Source organism: Dasypus novemcinctus, chromosome 24 (genome assembly GCF_030445035.2).
Source record: "Dasypus novemcinctus isolate mDasNov1 chromosome 24, mDasNov1.1.hap2, whole genome shotgun sequence".
Taxonomy (NCBI): Eukaryota; Metazoa; Chordata; class Mammalia; order Cingulata; family Dasypodidae; genus Dasypus; species Dasypus novemcinctus.
The window spans coordinates 21786886-21805349 of NC_080696.1; the positions used below are offsets into that span (position 1 = coordinate 21786886).

Here is an 18464-nt window from a genome sequence, read left to right on the forward strand (position 1 = left end):
GAGAGGGGGCTTAGATCCCCCAGGGTTGATGAAATGAGCACATTGGGGAGGCAGAAGTTTAAGGACGGGGCTTGGGGTCAACTATTATGCTGCACCACGATGCCCACCACCCCCCAGCAAAAAATGCAAACAGTCTGTAACGAAGACAAAGCAGCCTGAACCGCTCCTCGGAAAGGCCACCTGGAGTTAGCCTCAAGCACCCTGCCCCTCCCCCTACCGGGCTGCCCCACCCACCCACCCTGCCTGGGAGAAGCCTCCACACCTGAAAAAGGCCTGGGGGAGTGCGGAGGGGTCGGTGGGGGGTGGTGCTGCCATGGGGGCTTTGGGAAATCACTACCCTGTCCCACGGAGGTTGGGTTAATGTGGAAAGCCAGCGGGCTCCGAAGGGCCAAGCTACCCTGCGTCGAAGGGCCTCCGGCCAATCCCCAGGCATGAATTCACTGGACCCTGAGGCAACTAGCAGGGCTGGGGGCCTGGGAGGTTCCCGGTCGCGGATCTTCCAGATCTGGGGCGTGGGCTGGAAACCTCTGGAGCACTGAAGCGGGAGCAGAATAGAGGGAAGACCACCTCCCCACCCCAACCTCACCCTCTGCCCCAGCGGCATTTTCGAGAATCCCGGGCAGACACCTGCACGGAAGACTGAGCTAGGGCGCACCGCAGAGGTTCCCAGAGCAGCCACTCGCTTACCTAGCATCTTGGCCCGCGCAGACGCCCCGCACCCGCACCTCGGTTCAGGGGCGAGCCTTGTCTTGTCCCCTCTCCGCCCCGCGTATCCATCCCCACTCCCCGTGCCCGCCCGCCTCAACCCCACCGAGATCTAACTGAAAAGGCCCCTGGGTTCTCCGGTTGCGGGGGTTAAGGGGGTACTGGGACCTCGAGCCGACTCTGAACTCACCTGAACGAAGGCTCGGAGTCTCACGTTCCGCCTCTATAAAATGGATTTCTTACTAGAAAATATCCTGCACGTAAGGATTCACGGGTTGGGGCAGAGGGGTGGGCGATGTCAAGCGCTGGGGCAATTGACTGTGCGCCCTGGCTAGCACCTGGGCGCTTCGTTACCCAGTGGGGAGGGCCCGGGGACCCCCGCCTCGAGGGTGCAGGAACCCGAGAGTAGAGCAGGGGGGGGGGGTGTGAGTGGGCTTCGAAAAGCTGGGGGAAACAGAAGCCGAGCAGAGGGGCCCAGGAGAGGACCCGGGGGAAGGGCGGACAGCGTAAAGAGGTGACAGGACGCGGTGGCACGGCTGGGGGCCCGCAGTGTCCAGGCGGAGAGGGAGCAGGACCCCGAGGGAACCCGAGGAGGCGGGGCCGCAGGCGTCCCGGAGCGTGGGGGCAGCGGGAGGGGCGCGGGCCCGCAGGCGTGGGGCGCGCAGCGCGGAGATTGGCGGCTGCTCCCCGCCGCGCCGGCGGAGCGCTCTTTAGGCGGAGCAGGCGGCGAGCCCGGCGCGAGTCTGCGCTGGAGACCCCAGGGTCCCGCCGCCCGCGGTCGCCCGCCCTGCGCCGGCTGCACCTGCTCTGCCGCGCTCCGCGCACCCTGGAGCTGCTCGGCTGGACATGAGCGCATCCCCAACGCTGCCCCCCGGGGGCGAGGAAGGGCTGGAGACGATCTGGCCCCCCGCAGCCAACGCCAGCCGCGCTCCAGGCGCCGAGGAGGCTGCGACGGGAGCCGGGGGTGCGGGGGCGGCGGGCATGGTCGCCATCCAGTGCATTTACGCGCTCGTGTGCCTGGTGGGCCTGGTGGGCAACGCTCTGGTCATCTTCGTGATCCTTCGCTACGCCAAGATGAAGACGGCCACCAACATCTACCTGCTCAACCTGGCCATCGCCGACGAGCTCTTCATGCTGAGCGTGCCCTTCGTGGCCTCGTCGGCCGCCCTGCGCCACTGGCCCTTCGGCTCCGTGCTGTGCCGCGCGGTGCTCAGCGTGGACGGCCTCAACATGTTCACCAGCGTCTTCTGCCTGACGGTGCTCAGCGTGGACCGCTACGTCGCCGTGGTGCACCCTCTGCGCGCCGCCACCTATCGGCGGCCCAGCGTGGCCAAGCTCATCAACGTGGGCGTGTGGCTGGCGTCCTTGCTGGTCACCCTGCCCATCGCCGTCTTTGCGGACACCAGACCCGCCCGGGACGGCCAGGCCGTGGCCTGCAACCTGCACTGGCCACACCCGGCCTGGTCGGCGGTCTTCGTGGTCTACACCTTCCTGCTTGGCTTCCTGCTGCCCGTGCTGGCCATCGGCCTCTGCTACCTGCTCATCGTGGGCAAGATGCGGGCCGTGGCGCTGCGCGCCGGCTGGCAGCAGCGCCGGCGCTCGGAGAAGAAGATCACGCGGCTGGTGCTGATGGTGGTGGCCGTCTTCGTGCTCTGCTGGATGCCTTTCTACGTGGTGCAGCTGCTGAACCTGTTCGTCACCAGCCTGGACGCCACTGCCAACCACGTGTCCCTCATCCTCAGCTACGCCAACAGCTGTGCCAACCCCATTCTCTATGGCTTCCTCTCTGACAACTTCCGCCGTTCCTTCCAGCGGGTTCTTTGCCTGCGCTGCTGTGTCCTGGATGCCGCCTGTGGCGGCGCCGAGGAAGAACCCCTGGACTACTATGCCACCACCCTCAAGAGCAGAGGGGGCACAGGGTGCATGTGTCCCCCCCTTCCCTGCCAGCAGGAGCAGGTGCCACCGGAACCCAGCCGCAAGCATGTCCCGCTCACCAGGACCACCACCTTTTGAAGAGTCAGGCGAGGCCACCTCCAAGAGCTTGCAGACCCCCGCCACCCCTAGGCCCTGCAGACTGCCCTCTCTTGGATGCTCTTCCAAGAACCACTGCCTATTCCCACCAAAGCCACCTCCTTCCAGCAGTCTGCATGCTTGTCCCACTGCTGTTCCCATGGCCCCAGAATTCTGGCTTTTAGAAGGACACCTGGGTGGGGGCTGGTCTAGGGGCTAAACTTGCCTGAACCCCTAGCTTTTTGTTGAGGGGGAAGTGGAAGGAGGCCCAAGAGGAATGGCTGTTGGCCTGTGACTTGTTACACTGCTGCTTGAGAGAGGACTCCGTCCCTGCTCCCTGCAGACTGCCTTGTGTGCAGGGCTCAGGAAGCCTGGAGAGAGAGAGAGAATGAGACGCCTCCGAGCTCAGTCCCCTGGCTTCTGTTCATGGGCTTCTTGTTGCTAAGTGACATTTATTTGTGACAGCCGGGGCACTTGCTTGGTCACCCCCCGGGCTGAACAGCTGCTCGCAATCACACGTGTCTCCCGGGCCATCCTGGGCTGGTAACAGGCTTCCTGTGAGTGGGAAGGGTTTGGAGAAACATGGCATGGGGTTGATTGCAAAGCGTAAAACCAGGTCAGTAATAAAAAGGCGGAGAGGATACAATCTCAGCTAAGCTCCTGTGATATGATTGCTTGGGTCCTGACCCTTCGGTGGGGGTACATGAGACCTCATTGAGGCATCCATTTATACCATCGTGGTGAGTGCGAGAGGGGAGCGGGGGGTCGGAAAAGAAGATGGGAGGATGGAGATGAAAATCAGCCCAGGCTGTGGAAAGAGGAGGCAAAGCCACCACTCACTCTTAAAAGAAAAATTCAGTGAAACATCAGACAGATGTAGATCATAAACCTATGTAGTCTGAACACAGCAAAAGGCCGCAACTGTTTCCTGATGCCAAAGAAAGGCTCAATTATCGTTCCCCAAAGGAAAAGGGTAGCTTACAAGGGGCTTTAGTTCTGCTTTCACCACAGCACAGGGGGGGACAGGGAACGCTTGTTACACTTAGGCTGGGATCTGAAGTGCTCATTGCTGTGGGACACACCTCAAGTTCCATTTGGGGTGGCCCCCACCCAGCTGGGCACAACGAAAGATGATCCTGGGTTTGACTGAACCAGTCCTGGGGGGAGGGGAAGATCTGGGGGACCTGCTTTGGGTCTTCTAGGGCAGCCAGAGAGAGGGCAGTGGCAGCTGCTGGGAGGCAGCAGTGGGAGGCAGGGCAGGGCTCCCCACCTCCATGAGCGCCACCACCCCCCCCCACCCCAGCCCCCACCCCAGCCCAGGGAAGCAGTGGGTCAGGAGCCCTTCCTGGAGGCCTGGGCCCCAAACCAGAGTTTTCCCTGGTATGAGCAGCTGCCTCCTGTGTGGGGAACAGAAGGGAGGCCTGAGTTCGGGTCCCTTTGGAACCCCCAGTTCCCACCTGCACCACGGGGAGGTCTTTCCAGCCCCAGCACTTGGTGATTCTCAGGAGTTGAACCCTATGATTTGTCCCATGTGGTTCTAGGTTTCAACTCCTCCCTAACTAAATGACTGTGGGGTACTTTCCCCCCGAATGGTCAGCCAGCAAAGGGCTGGGTGACAGGTGCTCAGAGTTGATCCAGTGCGTTTCACAGGGCTGGGGGGAGGGGCGGGGTGGGGGCAGCCCTGCTGAAGTTCTGCCCGTTTTGATGCTCTGCCTTTAGCTCTGAGGCTGGCCTCACCTCTGCTGTGCACTACCTCCTAGGGAGCTGACTGGAACCCCTCGAGCCCTCACACACGCCCCAGCACACAGACATCAACCATCCCTGACGTGTCGGTACCACTGGGGACGTCTTGGGTGTGGCAGTGCCGTGACGGTCAGTCCTGGTGCCTGTTGGCCTCCTGTCACCGTCACTTCTTGGCCGTCTTTAAAATGGAGCCGTTTCTTTGCTCCCCGGGGCCTAGCATAGGGTAGGAGTGAGATAAATGTGATTGATCTGAACTGCCAAGGATCACTGGCAGCAGTGAGGCGAAGGGTTAAGGGGTGGGGATGGGCCTGGGAAGCTGGGCCTTTGCTTTGTGCCTGAAAACACTCTGGGAGGAGCAGTGACTCACTGGATAAACTTTCCCTGATAAGCCAACAGGTCAGCGACCAAGCATCTGGGCAGTCCTCTTCCTCAGCTCCCAGGTTAGCACAGAATAAGATGCATTCTACTTTAAAAAGATAGCCTTTTAAGTTTGGTGGATGATGATTAAAAGAGAAGCAGTATTAGGTGAAGGGAAGGTCGGGGAGGCAAAGGAACTCAGTTGCAGCCCAGTCCTGTGAGCCGTAATTTCTCGACCCTAGGTCCCTCTACCTTTCTTCTCTTGCAAAACGCAGGGCTTGCACAGAAAGAGGTTTTGCCTTCTTTCCAGCTCTAAGCTCTATGCTTTCTCCAAACACTGTACAGATGTGATTACTAAGCTGGGGGAGGACAGGAGACGGCATTCCTTTATGCTCAGTCCTCATGCCACCACTTGCAAATAATGAGCCTTCATTCTGCCCCCAACCTTGTAGTAATAAATCATGCATTGAAGGGGGTGGAGTGCCCTGCTGATTGTTATTTTTTATTCAGCTGCGTCTTTATAATCTTTAGGTTTAGCAACTCAGTGGGAGCAAAGCCTCTGGAGCCTGGTAACGGGCTAATGGTCCTGCTGGCTGTAGCTGGCTACAACCTGAAGATTTCCTAAAGCAGGGTATGTAACACTCCCTTGAGGTTTGCATGCAGCTGAGACTGCAGCGAATTGAAGTCAGTGAGCGAGAGAACTCTTCTCTCCGCTGACTGCATGGACGAGACCCTGGGGTATAGTGCTTTCATCAGTTGTGTGGGGGAGATGGGCAATGAGGTCTGCTCACAATAAAGGCCCTGAGTCCTCTTTCAGAATGGTGCTGGTCTCTGCCCTGGGATGAGAAAGTTCCTGTGTATTTGTTATGTCCTCTCACACTAGGAAATGTGAATCATGCCTTGGGATGGAGGGGATGTTTAAAAACAGTAGTCTAAAACCTAACCCCTTCTCCATGGTGGATACAGCTTGCTAAATCCTTCCTTGATTTGTCCACAGAAAGTCCGAGCCCCGTTTCCAGCTGCCTGCTGGCCCTTAACGCCTGCGCCTGCCTGTTCCCTTCCTTTCCTCCTACTGGTCTTGTGAATCTACCTATCGAAACCAACACTTTTCTGGACCTGATTTTTATCTCACAAGTGCTGTTTCTTTCCACTTCATTATCTGAATTTCTGCTGTAAGATACTCCTGTACTTTGGGGATTAGGAAGAATGAATGAGTGAGTGGCTGCGGAATGAGAGATCCGTCTATCTAGATCTACAGGGTGACTCAGAAATCATGCGTCCAGTATCCTGGGGCCCTGCCAGTGACCAGATATGAGCTGAGAGACCACCCAGGAGGGACAGACGCATCACGAACTTCATTCTAAAACTTTACACGTGATGCCAACAACCTAATTTGCCTCTACCAGACCCAGATGGCATGGATGTAGAGCATGATGTCCTGCTGTGTCACAAGGGGCTGGAGGGAGACAGACCTTAGGACTCCTACCTTAGGGGACACTCGCCCACCCCATGGGTGCACATTCAGCGGTTGAGGAGGTGCCTGGCTAAAGCATCTCTCATATTATTTTTGCTGCAAATACAGTTGTGTCCCTGGGAGTGCTTTGGGAGACCTCAAAATGGTTTTCTGAAGGCTATATCATTGCCAAAGAATCATTTTAAAAGTTGATGATTCTACTGTGTTAAAGAAGGAGATATTAATTGTTACATTTTGTTTCCTTTGGTTACACAGCATGGTTTCTCTGGTTATGGGCCCTTAATTAGGGGCAGAATTAAGTCATCCCAGAACCAGATTAGATGGGCAGGGGGTCTTCTGGGATGGTAAGGGAGCAAGTTAATTCCACTTAGGGGAAGATTCTGGGCATGGGTCAGAGAAGGGGAAGGGAGAGGATGACTGTCAAGGACAAAAGATCATCAAGTAAGTGTAATCTGCTTCACATTAAAAAGAAATTAAAGAATGAATAAAAGAATCATTTTATTGCATTGTCACCATTTGCCTTACTTCATCTCATTGACACAATTGCTCACAAAATTTGGGGAGGGCGTAGGGCATCCAGTGGAAGAGGCCCAGGGATTGGGTCCCATTCCCCCAGGACTCCTCAGTTCCCTGAGAGCCCCTGTTACAAAACCGAAGAATGATCCGAGTAATTTGTGACGATCTTAGAGCAAGGCATCATGTTTCCCATTTTTCTTGTTCAAACCGATGCATTCAACTTTCTGATTTATAATATTAATATGTTACAAAAAGCAGCAATTTAGTTGAGCTGCATTTTTCACTTGATCACTCCCTGGAGTTGAAGTTCATCTCAAGGTCAAGCTGCCACAGCAAAGGAGAGAACGATTGATTTTGCTTGTTAGGAGACAAATCAGCAGAGCCAGGATTCACCTGAGTTTCCTATCTCAGCTGGCTGAACATCATCAGCACAACTAAGCAGCTGCCTTATCTCGGTTCATTTCATCTGGAGAGAGCTGCTTCTGTCCATTCTTTGGTAAAGCTTGTGTTTTACAAGGATGACAATTCAAAGTGACAGCTCTCACTACACATTCTTGGATTGTACATATTCTTCCAATTTTCTGGTTGGTGCTTTCAGGGGATGATGGAGTTCATGAGGTATTAACATTCTGAGCAGTGGCATTTGAAGACCTCGATGATGTACATGAATAAAGCATCAAACAGCCTTGTTTCTCAGGGCCATTTACACATTTCACCTGCCTGGGCAGCAGTGGCGTGGACCCCTTGATTTACCCTAATCTTGTTCCACTTATCAGGACTGGGAGTGATAGCTTTTGATTTCAACATGAATGAAAACATTTTTTTATCCAAAGTAGAAACTGCTGTAAGCCCTTCTCAGTCTGAGAATGTGTTTTGCCTTTCAAAGTTGCCTTCTGTATATTGTTGAGTGACAAGCCACTTCTTTAATTCTTCCAGGTCGTCAAGAAGATGGCATCTGGCATTATGGTGGTTATGTGTCAGGGTTCCTGCCCAGTTTATCAGCACTATATCTCTGGGCAATGACAAATACTATTTTCACAGTCATCTTTAAATTCATGACTTCACTTTCATTGCAACATCAGACTTAGCACTTGTTGGTTACTAAAGACTAATGTCAAAGGATAAACCAAACCAGGCACATTTTGGCTGTCCCCTCAGAAATGAGAAATTGAAAGTCTAATTTTGGACAATCAAAAACTCTTTCCTGGTAAGCTGTAGGTTATGAATCATCCACATCTTTCACAGTCTCTTATCCTAAGCATAAGATGGAAGAACTTCAAATTTCTTAAGCACAAATGTGAAAATCCTAAGGCTGTGGCAGCCCTGCAGAAAAACACCCTACTTCAAAGCTGACTTGCTATGAATCAACTATATGTATTTTTGGATGATTATATTATGATTCCAGTTTTGTGTCCATGCATGTGTGTTTTTTAAGGAAAATGTGTGAATATATGCATTTTAAATGTCTAGGAAGATAAATACATTTTTACGTGGTTACCTCTGGGGAATGAGATTGGGGGACCAGGAGTGAGGGTCTATGGTTTGGGCATTTCTAATTCTTTCTGCACCATTTCAAATTTTTACAATAAGCAAATATTATTATTCTTTCAAAAAGATTCTTGCGGCAATGTATTCAGAATGAAATTAATGTTATTTTGAAGAATGTAGGTGAAAAGTTAAGTTTTAAAGAAATTAACCCTCAAACTCAGTCCCATTTTTCAACACTTTGAATATCTACTTAAATTTACACTCTCTATTCTTCAAATGTAATTTTCAAGAATATCTTTTGCCAATGACCTTGCTTTTAAGTTTTAATATAGCCTTTTGGAGAGTCACAAAACAAGGAATTTCTATAATTGCTGCCTAGGAAAGGATCTTGGATTAAATGATTTTTGAGAACCTTGAGATTATATGTTTGATGAAATGGAAGAAATGGCAACTACACATACTCATGAATGATGTTTATCACAAAGACAGCCCTCCTTTCCATGATGCAAATAGATATGGCAACCTACCATGTATGAAGCTTGTAGCAGCAGAGAAAAGAAATTTGAACTTGGTTATCTACAATTTGTTCTTCCATCTGAAAAGAAACTCAGAATAGAGAAAAATGACATTTCATTCCAGATTATCTGAAGAAATTCCGAAGCTTTCCTGTCTTTAATCAGATGACATTGTCTATCCTATTACAGAAAAGATGAAGTATTTATTTGGTACATGTTGTCAATAAAAACGTGTAAAATCCAAAAAGGAAAAAGGTTCTAAGGCTGTGTTCTCTGCTGTAACTCTTCAGCATTCAGTACCATCAGCCAGTGGCACATTCTGGAAATGCTGTTGTGTTGAGAGGCATGCAGGAAGCATGAGTGCAGATACTGTACTTCATGCTTTTCTCAGGCAATGCAAAAATGGTGAGCCTAACCAGACCATCCCCTGTCCTCCCAGAGCTTGGAGTTAAGTGGTAAAAGATAAGCATTGATAGAATAATCACAGAAATGAGAGTATAATTATAAACCAAGAAAAGAACTAAATGGTATAGGGGTCTGGTTTCTATGAGATGATAAATAAAAGAAACTGACCTTGTCACAGGGCAGGCTTCCCCGATGAGCTGCTAAAGATGACCTCCAAAGGTTAAGTAATGAGAAGAGGAAGGAAGTGGGTGAAAGAAGCTGGTGGACTCTAGGCAGAAGGAATAGCATGTGCAAAGGGCCTGTGGTGGGAGAAACTGGCCATCCCTGTATGATTGGACCAGAGACTGGGGTGGGAGGTACTGGGTTAGTCTGAGGACTTGCAGACACAGATGGACAGGAGGCAGCCACACCTCATAGGCCATTCCTTTATGGAATCAGGTTTTTCTCCTAGGAGCCATGGGACAGCAGTGACTGACTCTAATCAGGAATTTGGATCTACCAGGCAAAGGGAGCCAATCAAGAGCCTTTGGGGGAAGCGGACTTGCCCCAGTGGTTAGGGTATCCATCTACCACATCGGAGGTCCGCAGTTCAAACCCTGGGCCTCCTTGACCCGTGTGCAGCTTGCCCATGCGCAGTGCTGTGTCATTCAGGGCTGTCCCCGCGTAGGGGAGCCCCACGCACAAGGAGTGCACCCTGTAAGGAGAACCGCCCAGCGCAAAAGAAAGTGCAGTCTGCCCAGGAATGGTGCCGCACACACGGAGAGCTGACACAACAAAATGACGCAACAAAAAGAGACACAGATTCCTGTGCCGCTGACAACAACAGAAGCGGACAAAGAAGAGCATGCAGCAAATAGACACAGAGAACAGACAACTGCGGTGGGAGGGAGGGGAGAGAAATAAAATAAATAAATAAATCTTTAAAATAAATAAATCCTTATGAGTTGGGATGAACTCAACTCAAAAGATAATGGACATGGGAGCCAATGTGGTTCATTGGCTGTGTTCTGAGGTCTGGGGTTCAATCCCCAGTCCCAGTACCAAAAAAAAAAAAGAAGTTTGGATTGTTGGTAAAGGATAATGGGCATGGGTGCATCTCATCCTGTAGCACACCCACCTACAACCATGTCTAGATTTGTGTACTGTTTTTCTTTTCTTCTTTCTTAATAAACTCTCTACTCCCTTGCCTACCCTATGGCGTGTCCTTAAATTCTTTCATGTGACATAGCCAAGCACCTAGAAACCCAGAACCCAGAGCATTCTGCTAACATATTTGGTGAGCCAAGCCAGGAAACCAAGAGGCAAGAAACACTCCCCAAACTCTGACAAAGAATGGTGAGTTTTTAATTAAAGCCTGTCTGTGCTCTCTTTTGTTTTATTAGTGAGCCCCCCAAGACTCTTGCCCTGGGTAGTGCCCAGAAATTTGTTCCTTACTCAGCCCCCAGGTGGCCTGAGATTCCTTTTAACCCATTACCTCTGGGAACCCTGAAGCTCTTTGCCTGTAAGCCGCAGATCAGTCACTGCTTCTTAACTGCCCCTCAAAGTCCAGTTTAACTGCAAGCTGAGTCCCTGGCAGTGGCCCTTAAATGAACTCTCTCTCATTGCCGTTTTCTAAAAGCCCTGCAAGAGTAGGCCAAAAGAAAATCTCTAGGGTCTCTTTTCTAGGGAAAAAAAATTGACTTGGCAGCTTCTGTCCAGAACCTAGGTCTAGATGTCTCCCAAATCCTAGTTCATCCTGGGAAGCTAGGGTATGGGGTCTGTGATTTTTTGGGAGGCCAGGAACCAGACCACCAACTCCAAATGTCACCCAAGACTTAGTATCACAGGCACTTTTGCTTGGAGACCAAAAATTCCATAAGGCTGGGATCTAGGATGCCAGATTGGCTGACAGACTTTTTCCCATTTTCCTCTAGAACAAAGGGTGCAGATTCTCCAGCATTCCAGCAGACTCCCCATTGGGCTGTCTTCTTAGGAATCAGGACAACCTGCCTATTGATGGTCTAAAAAGGAAGAGGCTCATCTTTTCCTGTTATATCATGTGACTGCAGTATGGCCAAGTGTGACCTCTGCCTGGGACCCTGAATTCCAGTTAATCTTGTGTAAGACGGGAAGAAGGGGACAGGTAGATCTGAGGGCCAGAGACCATGTGGCCACATGTCTCCTTAGAGAGATGAGGAAATGCACTAGGAAACTGGTCAAATTTAATAAGCTCAGGGAAATTACTCAGAGGCAGAACAAAAACCAGCCTGATTTCAAGGGAAAATGGTAGAGGCAATAAAAATACTCTCTGGTACATCCTAACTCCAGAGGACAGATCTTCCTAGGAACTCACTCTCTTAGTCAGTCTGCCTTGAATATCTGTAAGAAGCTGCAGAAATTTTCCCTGCACCCCCAAACTTCCATTAACTCCCTTTTAGAAACAGCCATCTCAGTTTTCAACAATCCAGACCATACCATCAAGATGGAGAAGGTAAGGAGCGGCAGGTGTGAGGTCTGGGATAGGCTCACCTTTTCTGCCGCCGTTAAAGGCACCATCACTTCAGGGCTACCTGAATTCAGGCTTCAGCAGGAACCTGCTTCAAGTGAGGAGGCAGGCCCTTGGCCCCAACATGCCTCACGGCCTGGACCACTGGGGCCTTGCCCCAGGGGAGGACAGAAGTGGCCTGAAGCCACGTGTGAACCATCAACCAGGAGAAGCCTTGGGTGACCCTTGACATGGCAGGTAAGATTCTTAACTAACATGGGAGCCACTTTACCAGGACCTAACCTGCCACTCTGGACCTCTATAGCCTCAGCTGTGCCTAGGAAGGGGGGTGAGTGGGGAATCAAGATCTAGGCCATTTACTAAACTTCTCCCTTATAGAAGAGAAAACTTTATTATAAGCCATCAATTAAGATTAAAAAGTTTCTGGAAAGTCAGGTCCTTTCCTGTGCTAAATAAGTGTGTAATATTCTCTCTTCTGTTCTAATCTTTGCTTATTTAACTTTGTCAGTTGCGTGTACCTAAAACTCCTAAATCAGATTTAGGGTTTGTCTGTTTCAAATTGGATAACAGTGAAAGGTAACCTAAAAATGAGTCTTTAAAGTTCAATACTATCTTGCAATTGGATTTGATGTATAAAAGAAATCTCAAGTGGAATTAGTTCAGCTGCTGGAAAAACAGAAAAAACTTCATGGTAATGCTACTAATAAAATGGTTTTAGTTGCTTAGGTTACTAAGAGTGCCCAGTTTGTTTTGAAGTAAAAACTTACTAGAAACTTTAACTAAAAGTTAAGGTCATTATATAGATGACTTTACTATAAAACAGCAAAAAGATAATATCTGAAATTGCTGTAATGGGGTAGACTTAGCCTAGACCTGCTATTGTGATGGTAATATTAGATGGTTACCTCAAATCAAGCCTCACCCTTCGGTATGCTTGCTATTGTGATGGTACTTCTAAACTGAGTTTGCATAAGTACTCTACTATATGCCTGATGAATATAATATCTCTTCTATTCTAGATCATATGTAGAAGGATAGTAAACATGCTAGAAGTCTTGGTAAACTTAATTCATTTTCCAAGTAGTTAATGAACATGCCTATAAAATAAAGGACTCTTTTATGTACTGTATTTTGCTTGCCATGTGCTTGTCTTGTTGTTGCCTATACTACCTTTGTGAGTTCATGTTTAGGGCAGTACTTCCCCATACCTCTCCTAGCTGTCCTAGGTATAACCACTGTCACAGAAATTGGGGTTGGCAGTTTATACCTTAACTGAGCAGGTGTACCACACTCTCTCCCTAAACTTACCAAAAGCATAAAAGAACTCAAGGAAGAATGCTGTTTCCCATCAACTTTGGAAGGATGCAACTTCTGACAGCACCTGGCCTTTATCATTCTCATGGTCTAATATGTCATGGCTTCCCACCTTGTTGGGCCTGCTTACCACCATCTACTTTATCCTTTTAGTAGGACCATGAAATTTAAATTCTAACTAAGTTTATTTCTTCCAGAATCAACACCTTCCAGAATAAGATATTAGTCAAAGGGGGATTTCATCCAGTTCCAACCATGGTGCTGGTCTTGTCTTCCCTCAACCTCAATAGAATAGCTAGAAGGTTTTACACTCTGCCAGGCAGGGACTACTCCCCAAACCGGCAGGAAGCAGCTACAGAAGAATGACCATGGCCCTTCAGCTTCCCCTTAAGAATAAAGGTGTAAATTCTCTGAGGGGTAGTTGAGACAGGTTAGTATAAGTAAAGAGGGAAAACAGCTGGTACCTAGCAGAGAACATGGCTGTGAGACCCTGCCTGGGAACCCTCTGTTACTAAAAACAAAGCTGGAAAGACCTCACCTAGACCCTGGCCATGAGGTCCTATTTGGAACTCTTTCTGTGGTCAAGGGGAAGCCCCAGATAACTCCAAACAATAGGCCTCCACATTGACCTCCTGAGACCTAACAGGTGGGGCAACAATCAGAACAGCAAACAGCTGAGGCCCCTTCCCAACATTAGAAAAGTGGAGGAAAGGATTCAAAAAGGCCCAACCTAAGGCCCCACTTACATGTCTCATCTTGTAGCATGCCCGCAACCATGTCTAGAGTTGTGTGCCGTTTTTCTTTTCTTATTTCTTAATAAACTAACTCTCTTTAAAAAGAAAAAGATATGGACATTCACCCACTGCATCCTGGAGGGGTGGAAATGGCAGGATTCTCAGGACTTTACCCACAGAGAGTGGAGCTGCCCTAAGTGACCAGAATCACCCTGGGAAGTACAGGGAACTGCCTAGGAAGACATACACACCCCTGGGACCAAAGCCTGCCTTCTACTCCCTACTCAGTACTCAGTATGGCCACAGGTAAGTTAGGTAGCCCTGTAAAAAGCAAGCAACCAATGGGAGGAGGGACAAAAATGGAAGAATGAGGAAGTAAAGAATTTGGAATGGAGAGATCCCAAAGTACAGGGAGGCTTCCCAATTATTATACCATTCCTAAGCTCCTTCTCTCAGGTAGGAAGAACTCAATCAGTTTACACAGGAACCCGCTGCCCTCTTGACTTCTGGATTTGAAAAGAAGCATCCTGGGCTCCAGAAACCATTCTCAAGAAGGAGGGGTTTGAGTGAAGTCCCCTGGGCAATTTGCTCATTTCTTTCTTTCCTTTCTTTTTTTAATTTCTAAAATTTACAATCTGTACCCACCAAGCAACAACTATTTTTCTGTCTCTATGAATACACCTCTTATAGATAGTTCATGTAAGTGGAATAGTACAATATTTGTCCTTCTGTATCTGGCTAATTTTAGTTAGCATAATGTCTTCAGAGTTTACCCATGCTGTCATGTATCAGAACTTCATTCCTTTTTACGGTTGCATGATATTTCATTGCATGTACGTACCATGTTTTGTTTATCTAGTCATCTGTGGATGGAACCCTGGGTTGTTTCCACCTTTTGGCTATTGTAAATAGCGCTGCAAGTTATGTGCAAGTATCGGAGCCCGCTTTCAATTCTTTGGGGTATATACCTAGAAATGGAATTGCCTAGTCATATGGTAGTTCTTTGTTTAACTTTTTGAGGAACCACCAAACTGTTCTGCGTGGGCAGCAGCATTTTACATTCACTGATTTCTTTTTTTTTTTTTTCTTTTTTTTTTTTTTTATTGACTTTGTAATAATATTACATTAAAAATATATATGTGAGGTCCCATTCAACCCCACCCCCCCACCCCCCCTCTCCCCCCCCCCAACAACACTCGTTCCCATCATCATGACACATCCATTGGATTTGGTAAGTACATCTTTGGGCACCTCTGCACCTCATATACATTGGTTCACATCATGGCCCATACTCTCCTCTATTCCATCAAGTAGGCCCTGTGAGGATTTACAATGTCCGGTGATTACCTCTGAAGCACCATCCAGGGCAGCTCCATGTCCCGAAGACGCCTCCACCTCTCATCTCTTCCTGCCTTTCCCCATACCCTTTGTCCATTATGCCCACTTTTCCCAATCCAATGCCACCTCTTCTATGTGGACACTGGATTGGTTGTGTCCATTGCACCTTTATGTCAAGAGGAGGCTCAGATTCCACCTGGATGCTGGATGCAATCCTCCCATTTTCAGTTGTAATCACTCTAGGCTCCATGGTGTGGTGGTTGTCCTTCTTCACCTCCATCTTAGCTGAGTGTGGTAAGTCCAATAAATCAGATTGTAGGTGCTGGAGTCTGTTGAGGCTCAGGATCTGGCTATCACATTGTCAGTCCAGAGATTCAAATCCCCTAAATATATCCTAAACCCCAACATTAACTGCACCTCCAGCACATTAGCATGAAAGTCTTATGAAGGGAGATCCCATCTGAGTCCAGATTCATCACACATAAACACCATTTCCAAAGAGGGGCCATCTGCCCTGGTAGTTAACCCCATCGGCCATGACCATAACTCCCATGGGTCTCTTTAGCCCTCAAAGGAACCAGTATCTGGGGGTTGTATCTGCTTTATCTGTCTCTCTGACTCTGCTCAGTTGTGCATGAGGGCAAACCTTCTGCCAGCCTCCAGACTCTTTTTTAGAAACTCGTAGCCATATAAACTCATTTCTCCTTTCCATTTCCCCCTTACTTTAGGTCAAACAGCATTTTAAAGTCATGGTATTTTATGTAGACATGGATATTCTGCTGATCCGCATTGAACCTTCCGTATAAGGTCATTTTCCAGTTGCATCATCAGTTGGTAGTTGATAGTGGTCCCTCGTTGCCAGGGAGGCTCATCCCCGGGTGTCATGTCCCACGCTGGGGGGAAGGCATTGCATTTACATGCTGAGTTTGGCTTCGAGACTGGCCACATTTGAGTAACATGAAGGCTGACAGAAGGAAATTCCCAGGCACAAAGTTGCTCTAGGCCTTGTTCTTATTTTGGGTTTATCAGCTCACAAGCATAGTCATTTCACTGATTTCTTAATCACATTTTACCATGGGCACAGAATAGAGATTGTGGCATCCTGCCAGGCCAGGGGTTTAGAACTCACTGGAAAGCCTCACCGAGCCTCATTCATCCCTAGTCAGTGGGGAGTAGGTTTCAAAGACCTAAGAGGGGCAGGACAACTGTCTTTCCCATTTACCGAGGGCTGAAGACCACTGGCTGTGCCATTTCTTTTAAATTCACGTTGGTGATGACCACATTCCGTGCTCTGGAAACTTACAGACAGGTTCACAAAGATGCCATGACTTGCATCAGGTTTACAAAGATCCCCCTGTCCCCACCTCAGCTTTTCCCTCCTGGATTTCTAAAGTACCACTGCTTAGTGGGAGGGCAAATAACATTCGAAGGAAAAAATGTCGAAACTAGACAGAGTTGCCTAAAGTCACACTTTTGGTTTATATCTCCACATTAAAAAGCAAGTTTATTAAAACCCGTGCTCCTTTTCCAAGGACATTGTACAAGGCTTAAGATTTCTAAAGAGTTTGTGGATGACGGGGGTCTCAAAGAAATTTCATTTAATGAAGGCAGGAGGCAGAGGAAGAAGGAAGGAGTTAGGGGACTGTTGGAAAGCCTTCTCTTCCTTGCAGAAGAGGCAAAACAAAAGCTTGAGGCACAGCTTCCGACCTCCCGAGAGCACACAGAACCAATACTTGGAGGAGAGAAAGAAGCTGCCACATGTTTAAAATGAAGAGACACATGGTCCATCTCAGGGTAATATCGGTCATGGAGTTTCCTAGGAAGATTTATTTCAGGCAGAGATTCAGGGAAATGCCTGATCTGAGGCCAAGGTGGCATTATTTCCAAGAACCCCTGTTTTGATCCTCTGGTTTTCACTGTATCCTGAAGCCCCTTGGCATTTGCTCCCTTGTTTCGAGTAGGAGTGACTTTTAGTGAAGGCATCTCCGTGTTCTTTTGTCTTTCGCAATCACACTTTCAAAACAGGCTGAAAAGGGTTTTGGTTCTGTTAGAATCTGATGTTAAAACAATATTTAGTTTCTCTTGTGAGAGGAAATCTGTTGTTTGCCTACATCTGAACCTGCTGACCAAAAAAAAAACGAGGAAGGGCCCACTCAAAACAAAGAGATAGTGCTGAACTGGGACATACGTTCTGAAAAGGGAAAGAAAGTAAGAATTGGGTGTTGCCCATATTATTTTAGGAAGAAATGCCTGAAAATGTCAGAGAAGTGTTTTCAAATGATCTGGAGTACACCCCAGCGAGAGACGATCATGTGAAAAGGGGTTATTTTTTTATTCTTTGTATCTTCAGTTTTCCCTGAACAGATGTTATTATCATGAATACCCATTTAAAATGAGAACAACAGGAGTCCCCAAAAGTTAGAACTTGGGGTTCTTCCATTGGCAAGCCCTGTCCATAACCAATGTCACAAGCGTGTGGAAGAAGCCTGACAATGCACTTATATGCCACCATAGTCTCCTAGCAGCCAGCACAATCCTTACCTTTGCAAAGACCTTCTTTCCTTACTTGTTTTACCCCTCAAGTTCTTCTTCCCTCCCTGAAATTGTGTTACGTGGGGGTTTTACTGTCTTGCCTTTGTGTTTCTTTGCACACTCCTGGTGGGCTGTCCAAATTTTTGGCAGCAGAAGTCCAGAACACAGGCAAATTGAGCTGGGCATTGGAAGAGATAAGAGCTGGGTTTAATTAAAACCTGAAAGTTGAGAGGATGGGGCTGTCTGGTCCTTGCTTAGAAAAGTTTATCTTGATGAATTCAAACATAAGAACACTGGGACCTTGGTGCAAGGAAAATGGGAAGGAGTGGAAAAGGGCAGGGGCGTAAAGAATGTTGAAAATAAAAAAGCCCTGGCTCAGGGTGTATGGACTAAATAAAAAAACAATACAGGGGGCAGAGCACAAGGAACTTCTGGGTATGCTGAGGAAGTTTTGTATGTCTGTGATACGTCGTGGTTCTGCAAATGCTTGCACTTCTCAGCACTCTAGGACCACCCACTAAAAAAGGGTGAATTTTACTGTATGCAAATTATAGTGCAGTTTAAAAAGAGAAATAAAATGAAAGGCATCAGCCCCCACGTGGGCCCAGTCCGCAACTCCTGGACCCAGTCGGAGCAGCCAGCTCTTCCTACAAGCCTAGAGAGCTCAATTTTTTCAGTGCCTAGTCAACAAGCAACTCCACTGAGAGCTCAGGGTTTTCTCTCTCTCCTCAGAGAATGAGGATTACAGCAAATTTTCATAAATTTCCCTGATGAAGAGTTGCAAAAGACCCCTGCACTTTAACTTCCACCTTGTCTGGTTTTTCTACCACCCTGCAGTTGTGTTTTGT

The 18464-nt window shown here is 48.4% G+C and overlaps 1 protein-coding gene across 1 annotated transcript; it reads left to right on the forward strand.

Annotated features, from left to right (window-relative positions):
- Positions 1 to 1400: 1400 nt before the first annotated feature.
- Positions 1401 to 9062, forward strand: SSTR4 (somatostatin receptor 4). Its single transcript, XM_058286776.1, has one exon. It carries the CDS (start codon positions 1552 to 1554, stop codon positions 2716 to 2718), a length of 1167 nt encoding a protein of 388 aa, XP_058142759.1. The 5' UTR covers positions 1401 to 1551; the 3' UTR covers positions 2719 to 9062.
- Positions 9063 to 18464: the final 9402 nt, after the last annotated feature.